The sequence below is a fragment of the Aegilops tauschii genome, chromosome 6, assembly GCF_002575655.3.
Source record: "Aegilops tauschii subsp. strangulata cultivar AL8/78 chromosome 6, Aet v6.0, whole genome shotgun sequence".
Taxonomy (NCBI): domain Eukaryota; kingdom Viridiplantae; phylum Streptophyta; class Magnoliopsida; order Poales; family Poaceae; genus Aegilops; species Aegilops tauschii.
Window position 1 is genome coordinate 135,790,021 of NC_053040.3, and position 18,519 is coordinate 135,808,539.

An 18,519-nucleotide genomic window follows, 5' to 3' on the forward strand; every position below is an offset into this window, starting at 1 on the left:
CTGGGCACTTTCAGGGTTACCAAGTGGAACACATCGATCGTAGGAAGAACGAGGCGGCTGATGCTTTAAGCCGGCTGGGCTCTCAGCGAAAACCGGTGCCGCCTAACACCTTCCTGGACGTCCTGTATAGCCCTTCTGTTAAGTTGCCTACAGAGGAAGACTTGGCTGTCCCTGGCCCGGAGGCACGACTGGTGGCGGCTCTCCATATCATACCGGACTGGACAATGCCCTATCTGGCTTACATGACCCGGGGAGAATTGTCTGAGGATGAAACTTTGGCCAGGCAAATAACCCGGCGGGCTAAGTCCATGATCGTTATCAATGGCGAGTTGCATCACCGCAGTGTTACGGGAGCGTTTCAGCATTGTCTTTCCCCTGAGGAAGGTCAAGAGATCTTGCGTGAGATTCATGAGGGGGATTGTGGCCATCACGCCGGCTCAAAGTCTCTTGTGGCCAAGGCTTTTCATCATGGTTTTTATTGGCTGACGGCTCATGCTGATGCGGAGGACTTGGTCAGTAAATGTGATGGTTGCCAAAGGTTCTCACGACGGGCTCATGTGCCGGCTCAAGAGCTGAGGATGATCCCAATTACTTGGCCCTTTGCGGTCTGGGGGCTTGATATGGTTGGGCCTTTTAAAAGGTCCAAGGATAAGAAGACCCACCTTTTGGTGGCAGTTGACAAATTTACCAAGTGGGTTGAAGCGGAGCCAGTTAGCAAGTGTGATGCAGCCACGGCGGTTCAGTTTATGAAAAAGGTGATCTTTCGCTTTGGTTTTCCACACAGCATTATAACTGACAATGGCACCAATTTATCCAAAGGCGCCATGGAGGAGTTTTGTCAACGAGAGCATATCCGACTTGATGTTTCCTCAGTGGCTCATCCTCAATCCAATGGTCAGGCTGAGAGAGCTAATCAGGAGATTCTGAAGGGCATCAAGCCCCGGCTTTTGGTCCCTTTGCAACGGACGCCGGGTTGTTGGGTGGAGGAGTTGCCCTCCGTGTTATGGAGCATCAATACTACTCCTAACAGGTCTACAGGTTTCACACCTTTCTTCATGGTTTATGGGGCAGAAGCAGTCCTCCCCAGTGACATCCGTCATGACTCGCCTCGAGTGGCGGCTTATGTTGAGGCAGACAATGAACAGGCGCGCCAGGATGCTCTTGACTTGTTGGACGAACAGCGCGATGTGGCAGCAGCCCGCTCAGCGATTTACCAACAAGACCTGCGTCGTTATCATAGTCGCCGGGTTAAATCCCGGGTCTTCCAGGAAGGCGATCTCGTGCTCCGGCTCATCCAAGATCAAACAGATGCACACAAGCTATCCCTGCCTTGGGAAGGGCCCTTTGTGGTCAGCAAGAATTTGCACAACGGGTCATATTACCTCATTGACATTCGGGAGCACAAAGATTCATGTAAGTCGGAGGAAGAGACCCGTCGGCCGTGGAACATAGCTCAGCTTCGGCCTTACTACACTTGAGCCACCGGCTCTCATAATGTACATATTTCTCTAAGCCATGTATATATTATGATAAGCAATAAAGCAGGACCTCTGTCCTTTTTTCTCCTCCAAATGTGCACGTACTGTTTTCATTGCAAAATTACATGATAACTTGAAGGAGGATCCGGCTTATGATCGTATTCGAATCTAGCCATAGGCAATAAAATCACTTGGGGGCTTCCTGTTCAAACATAGGTCGTATTCGAACCAAAGAGAACATAGCTATCGATACCCATTTGATTGGCAAAGTGCCGAGCTCATTGGGGAATTTTCTTTGATCATATTTGAATCTTAGTTTAAACCCCTTTGAGAACCGACGTGGATCGTATTCGAATCAGCGTCGTTAAACAATTCTTAAGGTCATTTGGGGGCTTCCTGTTCAAACATGGGTCGTATTCGAACCAAAGAGAACATAGTTGTCGATACTCTCTTGATTGGCATCGCCACACCCACTGGGGGCTATATGATCGTATTCGAATCCTAGCATAACCCCTTTGGGCCGGGTCTCTGGTCGTATTCGAACCGGAAGCCCCTAAGTTCCTCTGTTTTATAGCAAGTTCCGTCTGATTATTTCCAAGTGTGTACGGCCGGGTCTCACTTTGCCGGCTTAACTTTGGTTTACAGTATTAGCTGAACACAATGGGTGTTATTAAGACAGGTAAACCAGAATTGCGGTACCAATCTTACTACCCGGGTTATCTAAGCCGGAAGTATGCTTGCAGGCCGCTAAGTATGTTATTACGGCTGTATTCCGGATATCATTGAAGACCAGTCCTTTTTGATTCATATTCCGGGTTATCTAAAACCTATGATTCCCAGGGCGGTAAGCCACCTCGAGGCTTGTGATTTGTCTTTCTCTGCAGGATAGTTAAAGGCAACTATTTTGAGAGTAAGAAAAACAAATGATTACTTATGACCCGGAGAAACATAAAGGAGACAACTTCAACAGACTTCAGCATTCAAGGCGTGCACGATGGCACGACAAAGATAAAGTATTGGTCCTACTCTATTACAAGACTCATTGAGTCCAAAAGGGTGAGGCATTGTTTGACAAGCCGCCAGCCGAGTTACGCCGCTTGCTGAGTTGAAGTCTCCGGCTCGTTCCTCTCTTCTCCTCCGGCTGATCCCAAGACCTGGAAAGTTGATGACTTCCAGTCGATGCCGCTGAGAGCTTCGAATTGGGCTTCCTCGTCAATTAACCCGGCCGGGTCAATCTCCGGGGCGAAGGTGTGCTAACGAGCCGGCGGGATCAAGTTGAGGGCTTCATAGCGCGGAGTAGGGATCCTTTGATTTTCTGCATCATAGCCCGGCTGATACTTAATCAGATCTGTATCATTGCCAATCAGAGTGGCCACCGGGCGTACGGCCTTCACGCAAGCTGCGAAGTCCTTCTGATCGAAAGCGGAGCCGTCTTCCTTCAGGCTTGGATAGCCAAGGGCGATGTCCGCCAGGTCTAACTCTGGCAGGAACGCCTTGGCCCGGCTCAGCGCAGCGATCGCTCCAGCTCTTGCAGAGGCCCGTCGCAGCTCTTGGATCTGTTGAGGCAGAATGGCGAGCCGGCGAAGGACTTCCGCCAGGTGAGTCGGCACCTCGTTGGATAGGGCCACCACAGCCAAGGCACGCTGTGACCCGGTGTAGAGTTGCTCCACCAGGGTATACACGGCCTTCAGCTTGGTTACCACACTCTGGTTGAGGTTGGCACTTCTGGGACCTGTTTAACAGAGTCAGATAAGCCGCCGACAAGGATGAATTATGAGATATAAAAATTCTAAACTTGATGAAAGCCGGTGAGACGACTTACCGAAGATTGCGGCCACCATCTGGGACACTTGGCGCTTTAGGCCGGAGAGCTCGGCGGTCTTCTCAGAGAGAGCCTTCTCCGCCTGTTCAGCCCGGTTCACCAATGCGGCCTTCTCTTCGGCCCACGCCTTCCGCTCAGCGTCAAACTCCGTCTTCAGCTTCTCTTGCGCGGCGATGCTAGACACAAATTTGGCATTTGCCTTCCGGGTCTCCATCTCTTGCATCTTCAGCCGGTTCTTGAGATCAGCGAGGTCAGCCTCAAGCTTCTTGCCAGCAGCCTGCATAAATTTCCGGGTTATGGCATGAACAGTTACTATACAAATTTAAAGTCCCAAGCGTTTTCCAAGCAAAGACACTTGGCACTTGGGGGCTAATGCATATTGAACGTTTCTATCTACAAATTGCCGGTTCAATTGGGTAAGCCGGAACCTAAGTCTACAACATATTCGATCATAAGTCGTCGACTTGGGGGCTAGCATGGTAAAGGTAACTATGCAGTAAGTAAGAGGACAGACGAATAATACCTCAGATTTCCGCTGGATCTGGGTCACCATGGCAATCTCTGCGTCCCGGCTCTTGTGCACTTGGCTGACGAAGCCAGAGACGATCTCTCCAATGTTCAAATTGGAGTAGTCAGTGAGGTCCAGGTTAACCCGGCGGGACTCTAGCAGCTCCCCTTTGGCGGAGCACTTGGCCAGCGCGGTAGGTCTCCCCGGCTCAACAAACTCCGTCCGGGTAATTACCACGTCCGGGTCATCTGCTGGTTGAGCTGAGCTGGAGGCCTCCGGGTTAACAAAAGCTTCTGCAGTTGCCTTAGTGGTTGGGGCAGCGGCCTCAGGTGCAGAGGCAGCTGGCGGCTCTTGAGCGGCTGCCTATGGCTCAGGCAAGTCCGGCTCATCGACCGGCTTGGACTTCTTCGCCCTCTTGGTGAGCTTGGGCACTGGAACGACAGAAAGGTTAAGCACAATAGTGTAAGTATAGACAAAGTACATCATGAGATGATTGTCATTACCCGGGCACGGTCTTGAAAGCCGGCAGGCTTGACTGCATAGAGTCGCCAGAAGAGGGAGAAGTTTCCTGATAAATTGAGTCAGAAGAATTGAGTGGTTGACGTATAACACCTGCCAAAGGATGAAAAGGGTACAATTTTGAGATCACCTCGGTCCGGCGCTTCCTCGATGCGTCAGGTAAACCGGTGGGAAGGTCAGTGTCTTTGTTGGTCCGGGTGTGCTGCCGGCTTTCATGAACCTGTCGCTTCAAAATAAATTGAGGATCTTGATAAGCTAAAGGATTGGAAAAGCTTACTTTCCGGGTTACCCTTCGGACTTTCAGCCTTGGCAAGGGCTCCGAGTCGGAGGAAAGTGACATTACCTCTTCAACCACCGGGTTACTTGCTCCGGTGTCGTCCTATTGATGAACAAGTATTGATAAGGCGGACAGAAATAAAACAACAGATACAACAAGGACTTACAGGCTCAGGGGTTACCTCTGACTCGGAGCTGTCGCTTAGTTGCATCAGCTCTGAAGCAGTAGGCCTGCTTCCTTTCTTGCGAGGGGCGTCTTTCTTCGCCTTTCTGGCCTTCTTGGCCGCCTCATGGTCATACTTGACCCGCCAGAACTTGTCATCAGCCTGAAAAATACAATGATGAATTCTTAAAACGATTCAGATGAAAGTTATATGCAGAAGAAGATAAAATGTTCAGATCAGCGGCTTACCGCTGGGGCTGGGTTGGTCTTGCAGAAGGGGGCCAACCCGGTCCTCCCGCAGTCTGCCAGGCTCTCGTTCAAGAGAGCCTTGGTCATATCCTCTGCAACGTCTTCAGGAAGATCGTTGCGGCTGTGTCTCTGAGGGTCATCCTTTCGGCCCGTGTACTCGCACATTAAGCCGGGGCGGCGGCTCAATGGGATCACCCGCCAGGAGATCCAGACCCGAACCAGATCGATTCCGTTCAGACCATTGCCCAGGAGAGCCTTGATCTTGTTGATGGTGGGGAGCAGAGGTTGGCGCTCCGCTTGAGTCAGCTTGTCTGACAGTGGGTGAGTCGGCTCCAGACGCGATGGGCGAAAGCCGGGCAACGGACTTTCATTAGCTGGTGACGTGTCTTGGCAATAGAACCAAGTCATGTTCCAGTCCTTTGGGTGACTCGGTGGCTCGGCATAAGGGAAAAGGCAGTCCCTCCGCCGCTGAATGGAGATGCCACCTAGCTCCAGACTTGGCCCATTGGCGCACTCATTCTGACGGTTCAAGTAAAAAAGCTCTCTGAAGAGCAGCAGACTAGGTTCTTCTCCAAGGTAAACCTCGCAGAACACTTGGAAGTTGCAGATATTGGACACTGAGTTGGGTCCTATGTCCTGAGGCCGCAGATCGAAGAAATTCAGAACATCTCTGAAAAACTTTGAGCTGGGCGGTGCGAAGCCCCGGCTCATGTGATCCGCAAAAATGACCACCTCTCCGTCCTTTGGCTGTGGTCTCTCCTCTGACGGGTCAGGGGCACGGTAGGACATGACATCCTTCTTGGGCAGGTGGCCTGACTTGACAAAATCCGCTAAAGTCTCATTGGTGACGTTGGACCTCATCCAATTGCAAGTGATGGAGGCCTTAGGAGCTTTGGGAGGCATGGCGAAAGTCGGCAGCCTATGATAAAAGGAAACGTCCGGTTTAAGTATATGCCGGAGGAAAGTTATAGTTCAGTGTTAAGTGGCGGCTTATGGAGGGGCCTAATGATATATACCTGAGTACATTGAGTTATCTAAGCTGCAGAAAAGATGTCAAGAGTAATTCAATTTGTCTATGGCCTTATCACAGATGAGCCGGAAAATTCTATGGCGCATGGTTTCCTTTGAGTCGGAAGATTCTACGGGGCGTGGTTTCTTTAAGCCGGAAATATAAACCGCCATGACTCAATGAGTGCAGTTTTTTACTAAGTGTGGTGAAAACAGGTTTCACACTTTGCGGTAAATATTTTGGATCAAAATGGTCGGGTAAAAAGAAAATTTCTAGACCTAAAAGCAGACGCAGGGGAGTTCTTGAGCTCGAATGAGGCCTTTATGCAGTGAAGGAGGGGTCTACTTGCGTGTGAAATGGATGCTAAAACATCTACCGCAGTGGTTCTATACAAGGCTAAGATCAAACAGGGGCAGTAACAATGAGAACTATCGGAGCTTGTGGGCGACGGCGACGAACACGGACGAACACGGATGAACCCTACTGTAGATCTGTTCTACGGGGTAGTGAGGACTTACCGGTGCTGAAGAGGTGCGGGGGTCGCCGCCGTTTGTCTGGACCGAGTTAGGGTGATGCAGCGGCCAAGGTTGACGAAGACCGGGGGCGCGGCGGCGGCGGTGGAGTTCGAGCTCGAGCAGAGGAACAGTGGCGCGAGGAGGAAGAAGAGTGGCTGAAGGCCCGTCGGGCCGGCCTATTTATAAGGGCGAGCTCATAAGTGGGCGCGAGAATCAAGGAGACCACGGCGTGGTTATCTCCCCACGAAACGCCTCGATTTTCGGGATGACAGTAAAGATAAGATCCGTTGCGGATCTGGCGGAGTAAAAAACGGGCTTAATGGAAGATGACGTCACGGCAGATCACCCGGAGTCCAGAGAATGACGTCACGCCGGGTTATGGCCTTCACACAAATGGTAAGCCGGAGATTTTTTCTGTCGAAAGAATTGAAGATTGACATGAGCCGGCTCAAATCAATCTGGGGCCTAATGTTGAGGATATAGACCTTAGAGTCACCCGCCAGGAGGGGCCGGGTTACTCATATGGTCATTGCCAGAAGCCCGGCGCCAAGCTTGAAGACAGTGGGCCAAAGATGGGCTTAAGACCCGGATATGGCTTAAGGCCCGTAGTTACAATCATTATCATGGTAGAACTTGTAGTGCAAGGCAAGAATAGTTGAGAGTCCGAGCCGGACACTCTTATGAGCCGGCCGGGACTCTAAGAGCTGCTGGGCGTCAGCCTCCCTATATAAAGGGACGACCCGGCAGCGGTTTAGGGACAAGCAAGATCTCATCGAGAGCCACGCATAGCAGTTTCGCTCCCAGGTCATCGAAACCCTAATCAATACCACCTCAAACTGGACGTAGGCTTTTACCTTCACTGTAAGGGGCCGAACCAGTATAAACCCTCGTGTTCCTTGTCCCACTTAACCCCTTCAAGCTTCCTAGTTGCGATGGCTCCATGACTAAGTCCTAGTTCGAGGACATCTGCCGTGACAATTCCACGACAATATGGCTCCTGGCAATTGCCGATAACTCGGTTACAAAACATGATCATCTCATACAATAAAATTTAGCATCATGTCTTGACCATATACATCACAACATGCCCTGCAAAAACAAGTTAGACGTCCTCTACTTTGTTGTTGCAAATATTACGTGGCTGCTACGGGCTTAGCAAGAACCGTTCTTACCTACGCATCAAAACCACAACGATAGTTTGTCAAGTTGGTGCTGTTTTAACCTTCGCAAGGACCGGGCGTAGCCACACTCGGTTCAACTAAAGTTGGAGAAACCGACACCCGCTAGACACCTGTGTGCAAAGCACGTCGATAGAACCAGTCTCGCGTAAGCGTACGCGTAATGTTGGTCTGAGCCGCTTCATCCAACAATACCGCCGAACCAAAGTATGACATGCTGGTAAGCAGTATGACTTATATCGCCCACAACTCACTTGTGTTCTACTCGTGCATATGACATCTACGCATAAAACCAGGCTCGGATGCCACTGTTGGGGAACGTAGTAATTTCAAAAAAATTCTACGCACACGCAAGATCATGGTGATGCATAGCAACGAGAGGGGAGAGTGTTGTCCACATACCCTCGTAGACCGAAAGCGGAAGCGTTAGCACAACGCGGTTGATGTAGTCATACGTCTTCACGATCCGACCGATCAAGTACCGAACGCACGACACCTCCGAGTTCAGCACACGTTTAGCCCGATGACGTCCCTCGAACTCCGATCCAGCCGAGTGTTGAGGGAGAGTTTCGTCAGCACGACGGCGTGATGACGATGATGATGTTCTACCGACGCAGGGCTTCGCCTAAGCACCGCTACAGTATTATCGAGGTGGACTATGGTGGAGGGGGGCACCGCACACGGCTAAAAGATCAACTGATCAATTGTTGTGTCTTTGGGGTGCCCCCTTGCCCCCGTATATAAAGGAGCAAGGGGAGAGAGGCGGCCGGCTAGGAGAGGGGCATGCCAGGAGGAGTCCTACTCCCACCGGGAGTAGGACTCCCTCCCTTCCTTGTTGGATTAGGAGAAGGGGGAAGATGAGGAGGAGAAGAAGGAAAGGGAGGCGCGCCCCCCCTCCTTGTCCAATTCGGACTAGAGGGGGAGGGGCGCGCGGCCTGCCCTGGCCACCCCTCCTCTTCTCCACTAAGGCCCATATAGGCCCATTAATCCCCGGGGGGTTCCCGTAACCCCCGGTACTCCGGTATATATCCGATAACCCCCGGAACCATTTCGGTGTCCGAATATAGTCGTCCAATATATCAATCTTCATGTCTCGACCATTTCGAGACTCCTCGTTATGTCCATGATCACATCCGGGACTCCGAACAACCTTCGTTACATCAAAACATATAAACTCATAATATAACTGTCATCGAAACTTTAAGCGTGCGGACCCTACGGGTTCGAGAACTATGTAGACATGACCGAGACACGTCTCCGGTCAATAACCAATAGCAGAACCTGGATGCTCATATTGGCTCCCACATATTCTACGAAGATCTTTATCGGTCAGACCGCATAACAACATACCTTGTTCCCTTTGTCATCGGTATGTTACTTGCCCGAGATTCGATCGTCGGTATCTCAATACCTAGTTCAATCTCATTACCGGTAAGTCTCTTTACTCATTCTGTAATACATCATCCCGCAACTAACTCATTAGTTGCCATGCTTGCAAGGCTTAAGTGATGTGCATTACCGAGTGGGCCCAGATATACCTCTCCGACAATCGGAGTGACAAATCCTAATCTCGAAATACGCCAACCCAACAAGTACCTTCGGGGACACCTGTAGAGCACCTTTATAATCACCCAGTTACGTTGTGACGTTTGGTAGCACACAAAGTGTTCCTCCGGTAAACGGGAGTTGCATAATCTCATAGTCATAGGAACATGTATAAGTCATGAAGAAAGCAATAGCAGAATACTAAACGATCGTGTGCTAAGCTAACGGAATGGGTCAAGTCAATCACATCATTCTCCTAATGATGTGATCCCGTTAATCAAATGACAACTCATGTCAATGGCTAGGAAACATAACCATCTTTGATCAACGAGCTAGTCAAGTAGAGGCATACTAGTGACACTCTGTTTGTCTATGTATTCACACAAGTATTATGTTTCCGGTTAATACAATTCTAGCATGAATAATAAACATTTATCATGATATAAGGAAATAAATAATAACTTTATTATTGCCTCTAGGGCATATTTCCTTCAGCATGCAACATGGATCGTATGTCTGGTCTTTACATATGCCTCTTCCCGAAGAAGCTTCTGCCCAATTATAGGAAATAAACAATATGTTGGTTGTTATTAAGTTCACCAATTGATCGGGATGTTTGGCAATATCGTCCGGGAGCTACCATGTATAAAGTTTCTTAGGCTTACAAAATTATGCATGGTGAGCATATAGCCATAGCTGCCATCAAGTGGCTTTGGAAAACATGGTTGCTCCACAATAGACTAAACATCAGATCCCTTCTGCATAAACATTTGTGGTATGTTTGGTTTGCATGTGTGTGAAACAAGTCTATTGTGAGTTTTCCCAAACATGTTTGAATTATCTTTGCCCTAATTGGGAGCCAGGGCACCATGGTGTCCAGGAGGAAATCAATCAGGCAAAAGATCACGAGTTACCTTCTTTCTTGAATTGATCACCTTCATATCATGGGCCGTTTGGCACACTCGCAATTATTTCATGTTCAAAAGTATTCCTCCAAACTCCTAAAATTTCAGATTAAGTCGATTTTGATAGATAGAAATCTGAAAGAACTTCATAAATTTCGCATATTTCGGTAGCTTTCGTTTTCTTCAGTAGCCACTGCATGAGTGTGTCCGTGCAGTGGTGTATGTGTGTGTTGTAGTCTCTCCGTTTATAAATGTAAGTTGTTCTAACCTTTTTCTGAATCGGATGCGTATAGACACATTTTATTGTGTTTGTTCACTCATTTCGATCCGTATGCAGTCCATATTAAAATATTCAAAACATCGTATATTTGTGAACGGGGGAGTATTTGGTACTACTAGAACGCCTTACATTTAGTAACGGAGGGAGTATTTCTGAAAGAAAACGAAAACATATTTAGAAAAAAGGTTTGTGTTTTGAATAGCACGTCACTCCCCCCCCCCCCCCCCCCCCCATTTTTATTAATGAAGCGAATTGGAAACAGTCATCCACGAGTTCAAACATAAGAAGATCAGGTTCTCTCCCAAGCACTCTCAAACTCTCTTAATCATTACACACCCGGAATGGAAGGGACAACTACGGAGTACTAATACCCTGGCATAATCCCAGCCATCTGATTCTGCGCTCATCTCCAGGCAATCCGCATCAGCTCCCCGTGCTTTTTGTCCAGCAGAAGAATACATCTTTGTAGCAGCATGCTTGAGTGTCGTCGCAGAGCACTTTCCATTGCTGTAGATGAGACCTTAGTTTCACAAGAACACATGCGGAATTTCTCCAAGTGCGGCCCTGAAAGCAGAATTCATTTCTTAGTTTTCAAAGGCTCCATAAGGATGCAGCCACTACAAATTCAGCACAGGCTTCTTTTTACATTTTTGCCACAAAGCAATAACATCACAAAAACTGGTAAAGAAAGGGCATTCCAAACAGACAGAGACAACTTCCTAAACTATTTTTGCAACAATACAATCAAACAGCAAATGTTGCACCGTTTCATTCTCATTGCAAAAAAGGCAAGTCGATCCTCTGAACTGGGCAATAAGTTTGTACTTTTCATTTTTTTTTTCATATACCTGGTGATGTGGCATGGTACGGAACAAACATAGCCTGCCATGCCCGGTCATGGTAATGGTTCAAGACATAGACCCAGCCAGCACCCAAAACTATTCCAGATTTGAAGAGCCTGATGGCGCGTTTGTCGACCGAGCCCAGCCAAGCGTGACGGTTCGCCCTCGTCAACAAGACTCTCCTCCTCGGCTCCTGTCCCCCTGATCATGTCCTCTCTCGCGCGCGCGATCAGCAAATATATAAGCACACCTTGGACGAGCATGGAGAAGAACGAGCACGCATCATCAGAGTGGACATCAAAAGGGGCAGAGTTGCGTGTCATTGGGACAGACTACGTGACAGGGCGCAGATGGCAAGTGTCGTGCGGCAGCTGGCCGGCAGCAGCCTCGTACTGCCGGCCAAGTCGCGGTCGCGTGGCCGGAGTGGGTTGTGCTGCCGGGCGAGCCTGCGCGGCGTCGGAAGCAACAGCACCAGCACCACCACGTCCGACCAGCGGCAGCTGGTGAGCAGCACCGACGAGCTTACGCTCGGCCGGGCAGACCCCGTTGCGGGCGCCGAGGACAGCGGCGGGATCACAACGGGGGACGACGGCCCGGCGGAGGTGGAGAAGCTCCACGCGGTCGCGGAGGCGGCGGCGGACCGGGTCCAGATGCACGACATCATCAGCAGGCAGCGGGACAACTGGAACCACCTGCTGCTCCACTCCACCAACTCCCTCGCGCTCGCCGCCTGCGTCATGGCCGCGCTCGCGCCGGCGTCGACGAGCCTGCTCGCGCTCAAGGCGTCCGCGGGGGTGCTCCTGGCATCGGCGGCTGTCACGATGGCGGCGGTCAACAAGATCCAGCCCTCACAGCTCGCCGAGGAGCAGCGCAACGCCACGAGGCTGTGGAGGCAGCTCGAGCGCGACGTCCGCGCAACGCTCGCGCTCGGCGCGTCGGCGGCGACCAAGGACGACTTCTTCCTGGAGGCCATGGACCGGGTCCTCGCACTCGACGCCGCCCACCCGCTTCCGCTGCTCCCCGGCATGCTGGAGAAGTTCCCCAACACCGTCGAGCCCGCGCGCTGGTGGCCGGAGAAGAACCCGGCTCGTCGGAGCGCGTCGTCCAACACCAGACATGGCGCCCGGCGAGCTTCCGTGGCCGGCGACAACGGCTGGGCCCGGGAACTGGAAGAGGAGATGAGAGGCATCGCACGGGTGCTCAAGGTCAAGGACGAGCAGGAGTACCTGTCATTCGGTAAGGCGGTGCTGAAACTTAACAGAGGCCTCGCAGTTGCCGGCCCGGCGCTGGCCCGCACAGCCGCGATCGCCGCAACGTTCATTGGGTCCGGCGACGCCGGGACGTCTTGGGCGTCCGGGGCGGCGGTCCTCGGCGGCGCTCTGGCCGCGGCGGTGAACACGGTGGAGCACGGCGGGCAGGTGGGCATGGTGTTCGAGCTGTGCCGCAACGTCACGGGGCTCTACCGAAAGATCCAGGACGACATCGACGACAACCTCGACGAAGCCAACCTCGAGCAGAGGGAGAACGGCGAATTGTTTGAGACCAAAGTGGCGCTGCAGCTTGGCCGGAGCCCGTCTGACCTCAGGCAGTTCAAGGAGATGGCCTCGCCGTCGTTCAGGGACGAGGACATCAGGAATTTTGCCGGGGAACTTTTCTAGGTAGTAATGATGGTGTAGTGGTGACTTTGTGGAACTGGAGTTAAATAGGATGACATATTTGTTGGTTGTTTAATGAAATAAACATAAAATGGAACTCAAACTCAAAATAAAGGAAAACTGAGACTCTTGGCCGAGAAATTATTTCTCATGTTTCTTATAGTTTTTGCTATTTTTCATATGTCTGAATTGTCTTTACCTTGGTTGTCATTTTCGTATGATGATTTTTCTTTGATTTTTTTAGAATGACTGAACTGTATTCGAACTCAACAAAATTATAGATACAATGCTTTGGATGACAGGTCTAGAAAATTGCAAAATAATTCATATAACTAGGAATCACATTGAGATTTTAAGAATCGTCTTCTTTGTGGTATCAATCTTTGCAACATGAAATACTGTCAAGACTTCGGTAGAAAGACTGCAGCCAGATCAGAATAGCGACACCGCCACCCGTATACCTACACGAACTTGACTATCTTCATAGGCTTCAAAAAAGGGAGCGACTGGACGTCAATCGACTGACCATAATACTTGAGTCATTTTTTGCATGTTTATGATTTTTGGGGGCCGTGACCATTGGTTGAGTAACGCCGCAGCCGTAAGAGCTGATGTATGCAACGACCATTCTCCTGCATGTTGTCGCGTCAATGCCTAAGCAACTTAATTGCTGTTTAAAGATGCATGCATAGACGGAAGACAACTCCATATATATACCCCCGTCGACGTATATATGTATGTACGCATATGTATGTAAACAAAAAAAGCAAAAGAAATTGTGTCATTGGTATTACCATTAAAGAAGAAAGAAAAAGAAAAATAATAAAATAAATGACAAAAATTGCACACAATTTACACACAAATTTTTTTTTTTATAACGCGCAAAAATAAGCATATAATAGTGGTATCTTCAAAGAAAAGGAAAACTCCTAAGAAGGGATGAATTAGTTGCAACAGTATTAACATTAAAGAATAAAAGGAAAAGAAATAAAACCGAACCAAAATAACAAGCTTTTCTAGAAATAAAGAAAAAGAAAAATAATAGTGCAATTTTCACAGTTTACTATAGTTTACACACATATTGTATAGTACTTGCATATATACTTACACACAGAAAAAATCAAAAGAGAAGTTGTCTAAGAAATAATGAATTAGCGGCATTAGTATTCTCTTTTAAGAAGAAGAAAATAAAAAATGACAAAATTTGCACGCAGTTTATACATAAATTGCTTTTCTTATAATATGTGCGAATAAGCATATAATAGTGGAAAGATATCCGTATTACCTCTAAAGAAAGAAAATGAAATAAAATAAAAACAAAATCAAAATCAAAATAATGAATTTTTCTATGGAAGAATGAAACCCTTTAAGAAGAATGAAAATGAAAAAAAACTAAAACTAAATCAAAATAATAAAGTTTTCTAGGCAATAATGAACCCCTTTAAGAAAAAAAGAAACAGATAAAAAAATTGCACACAAGTTTGCACTGAAATTGCACTTTTACTAACATGTAAACAACGAACATATAATATTGCAATTTCGCACTCTACTATAATTTACACACATGTTGTATAGTACTTGCGTGTATACTTATTTAAACAAACAGAAATATTATATGTTCTAAAAAAGAACGAAGTAGTGGCATTGGTACCACCCTTTAAGAAGAAAGGAATGAAAACATAAATCATGATAAAATTCGCACATAATTTACACATAAATTGCACTTTTTATAGCTATGCAAGAACTAACATATACTAGTAAAATTTACATAAAAATAAGTTTCAAAGAAGGATTGAATTAGTGTCATTGGTATTACCCTTAAAATAAGAGAGAAAGTGAAATAAAAACTTAAAACTAAAAATTCGTCAAGATTAGTACAAAAATTGCATCTTTTATAATATGTAAGAAGAAACATATAGTAGTGAAATTTCCATACTCTAATATAATGTATACATGCAGTACTCGTGTGCAAATATTTACACACACTCAACATCCAAGAATACGCATAAGAAAAATGAAAACTCAACAAAGAAACAAAAAATAAAAGCTAAAACACACAAAAACCAAAAAATAACCAATAAAAGGAAAGAAAAAAGGAAGGGGAAAATACATACAAACAGAAAACTAGAATAAAAAATAAACCAAAAATACCCACAAAAGAAAGAATGAATATGTGGCATTGGTATTGCCATTTAAGAACAAAACAATGGGAAAAATAATCTAAAAACACTGACAACATTTGCACGAAATATACATAAAAATTGCGATGTTTGAAAATATGAAAGAATAAGCATATAAAAGTGGAACTTTTGCAAAAACAAAATCTAGAACAAATGAATAGCAGCATTGGTATTAGCCTTAAAGTAATGAAGTACAGATAACTAATATCAAAATAATGATATTTTCTGAAAAAGAATGAAATAGTGGCGTCGGTATTTGCTTTAAGAGAGAAAATAAAAAAAATCTGCGCACAACTTTGCACTGAAATTGCACTTTATCATAATACGCAAAATAATCATATAATCATGAAATTTTGGCACATATTATATGGTACTTGTATGTATATAATTACACTCAGCCAAAAACCCACAAAAATAAAAAATAACCAATGAAGAAAAGAAAAAAAGGAAAAAGAAAAACGCAACCCAGAAGAACGAAAACGAGCCCAAGAAGCAATTCGACTGACCCAAAATAGGGGTCAATCGATTCCACACAGCCCAACCCAACAACATAACTAAACAGAAAAAATGAAAACAACACAGATCTCAAAGTGCATCCAACGAACAGAAAATCGACGGACCATAACATGAAAAGTCAGCTGACTGAAAAGTAGCTAAAGATTTCAAAAAAAAACCTCTTATCTCACGCATGATGAAGAAAAAGAAGACGTACTTCGGCTGTGAATAACCACCTAACAGTACACATCGTTCAACACAAAATTTTCAATAGAACATCAAAGCATAACTCCAAAGTCACAACCAATCACATCAACAAAATCAACAAAAAACACCAACACAAACTCATTTGATCCATATAAATGAATATGCAAGAACATAATCCTAAAATCCGCAAGGTCCTGGACACAAAACCTACAATGTGTGCGTGGGTCGTGGCCCAGAAACGCATGTTGGGGCGATTTTCTTTCCGGTGTCACAATGTGAACTAGATTATTGACTCTAGTGCAAGTGGGAAACTGTTGGAAATATGCCCTAAAGAAAATAATAAAATAGTTATTATTATATTTCCTTGTTCATGATAATTGTCTATTGTTCATGCTATAATTGTATTAACTGGAAACGTAATACATGTGTGAATACATAGACCACAACATGTCCCTAGTAAGCCTCTAGTTGACTAGCTCGTTGATCAACAGATGGTTGTGGTTTCCTGGCCATGGACATTGGATGTCGTTGATAACGGGATCACATCATTAGGAGAATGATGTGATGGACAAGACCCAATCCTAAGCATAGCACAAGATCGTGTAGTTCGTTTGCTAAAGCTTTTCTAATGTCAAGTATCATTTCCTTAGACCATGAAATTGTGCAACTCCCGGATACCGCAGGAATGCTTTGGGTGTATCAAACGTCACAACGTAACTGGGTGACTATAAAGGTGCACTACAGGTATCTCCGAAAGTGTCTGTTGGGTTGGCACGAATCGAGGCTGGGATTTGTCACTCCGTATGACGGAGAGGAATCTCTGAGCCCACTCGGTAATGCATCATCATAATGAGCTCAATGTGACTAATGAGTTAGCCACGGGATCATGCGTTACGGAACGAGTAAAGAGACTTGCTGGTAACGAGATTGAACGAGGTATGGGGATACCGACGATCGAATCTCGGGCAAGTAACATACCGATGGACAAAGGGAATTGTATACGGGATTGATTGAATCCCCGACATCGTGGTTCATCCGATGAGATCATCGTGGAACATGTGGAAACCAATATGGGTATCCAGATCCCGCTATTGGTTATTGACCGAAGAGGTGTCTCGGTCATGTCTGCATGGTTCCCGACCCCGTAGGGTCTACACACTTAAGGTTCGGTGACGCTAGAGTTGTTATGGGAAATAGTATGTGGTTACCGAAGGTTGTTCGGAGTCCCGGATAAGATCCCGGACGTGACAAGGAATTCCGGAATGGTCCGGAGGTGAAGATCGGTATATTGGAGAAGGGTATTGGAGTCCGGAAGTGTTCTGGGGATACCAGGTTATGGCCAGCATGACCGAAAGGTGTTTCGGGGGCCCGGCAAGTGTTGCAGGGCCTCATGGGCCAAGGGGAGGGGGGAAACCAGCCCACTAAGGGGTTGTGCGCCCCCACACCCTTTTCCATGTTGCTTGGGGAGGTGGGGCGCCTCCACCTGACTCGGGAGGCAAGCCTCCACCTGGCTTGGCTTGGGGGGCAAGTCTCCCTAGGGTTTTCCTAGGGAGATCCAATCTGCCCTGGCCGCCGCCCCCTAGGGGAAACCCTAGGGCGCCTCCCCCTCTCCCCTTCCCCCTATATATAGTGAGGGGTGGGAGAGAAGCCGTACCCCTTCCCCTGGCGCAACCCTCCCTCCTCCTACACCTCCTCCTCCTCCGTTTAGCTTGGCGAAGCCCTACCGGAGAACCACGAGCTACACCACCACCACGCTGTCGTGCTGCCGGAGTTCTCCCTCAACTTCTCCTCTCCCCTTGCTGGATCAAGAAGGAGGAGACGTCCCCGGGTTGTACGTGTGTTGAACGCAGGGGCGCCGTCCGTTCGGCGCTTGGATCGGATCTTCCGCGATTTGAATCGCCGCGAGTATGACTCCATCAACCGCGTTCTTGTAACGCTTCCGCTTAGCGATCTTCAAGGGCATGAAGATGCACTCCCTCTCTCTCATTGCTAGCATCTCCTAGATTGATCTTGGTGACACGTAGGAAAATTTTGAATTGTTACTATGTTTCCCAATAGTGGTATCAGAGCTAGGTCTATGCGTAGATTCAATGCACGAGTAGAACACAAAGTAGTTGTGGGCGATGATTTGTTCAATTTGCTTACCGTTACTAGTCTTATCTTGATTCGGCGGCATTGTGGGATGAAGCGGCCCGGACCGACCTTACACGTATGCTTACGTGAGACTGGTTCCACCGACTGACATGCACTTGATGCATAAGGTGGCTAGCGGGTGTCTGTCTCTCCCACTTTAGTCGGATCGGATTCGATGAAGAGGGTCCTTATGAAGGGTAAATAGCAATAGGCATATCACCGTTGTGGCTTCTGCGTAGGTAAGAAACGTTCTTGCTAGAAATCCATAGCAGCCACGTAAAACATGCAACAACAATTAGAGGGCGTCTAACTTGTTTTTGCAGGGTATGCTATGTGATGTGATATGGCTAAAAGGATGTGATGAATGATATATGTGATGTATGATATTTATCATGTTCTTGTAATAGGAATCATGACTTGCATGTCGACGAGAATGACAAACGACAAGAGCCATAGGAGTTGTCTTAATTTATTGTATGACCTGCGTGTCAATGAAAACGCCATGTAATTACTTTACTTTATTGCTAACCATTAGCCATAATAGTAGAAGTAATAGTTGG

At 47.3% G+C, this 18,519-nt stretch overlaps 1 protein-coding gene across 1 annotated transcript; it reads left to right on the plus strand.

Moving 5' to 3' along the window:
- The first annotated feature begins 11,639 nt into the window (after positions 1–11,639).
- On the plus strand, positions 11,640–13,063 carry LOC109740388 (probable F-box protein At4g22030). The gene has a single exon (XM_020299441.3). It carries the CDS (start codon positions 11,640–11,642, stop codon positions 12,945–12,947), a length of 1,308 nt encoding a protein of 435 aa, XP_020155030.1. The 3' UTR covers positions 12,948–13,063.
- The last annotated feature ends 5,456 nt before the right edge of the window (positions 13,064–18,519 follow it).

What these genes read in the sequence shown, in the direction of transcription:
- LOC109740388 (XM_020299441.3), top strand. Translation starts at nt 11,640, where the DNA reads ATGGCAAGTGTCGTGCGGCAGCTGGCCGGCAGCAGCCTCGTACTGCCG.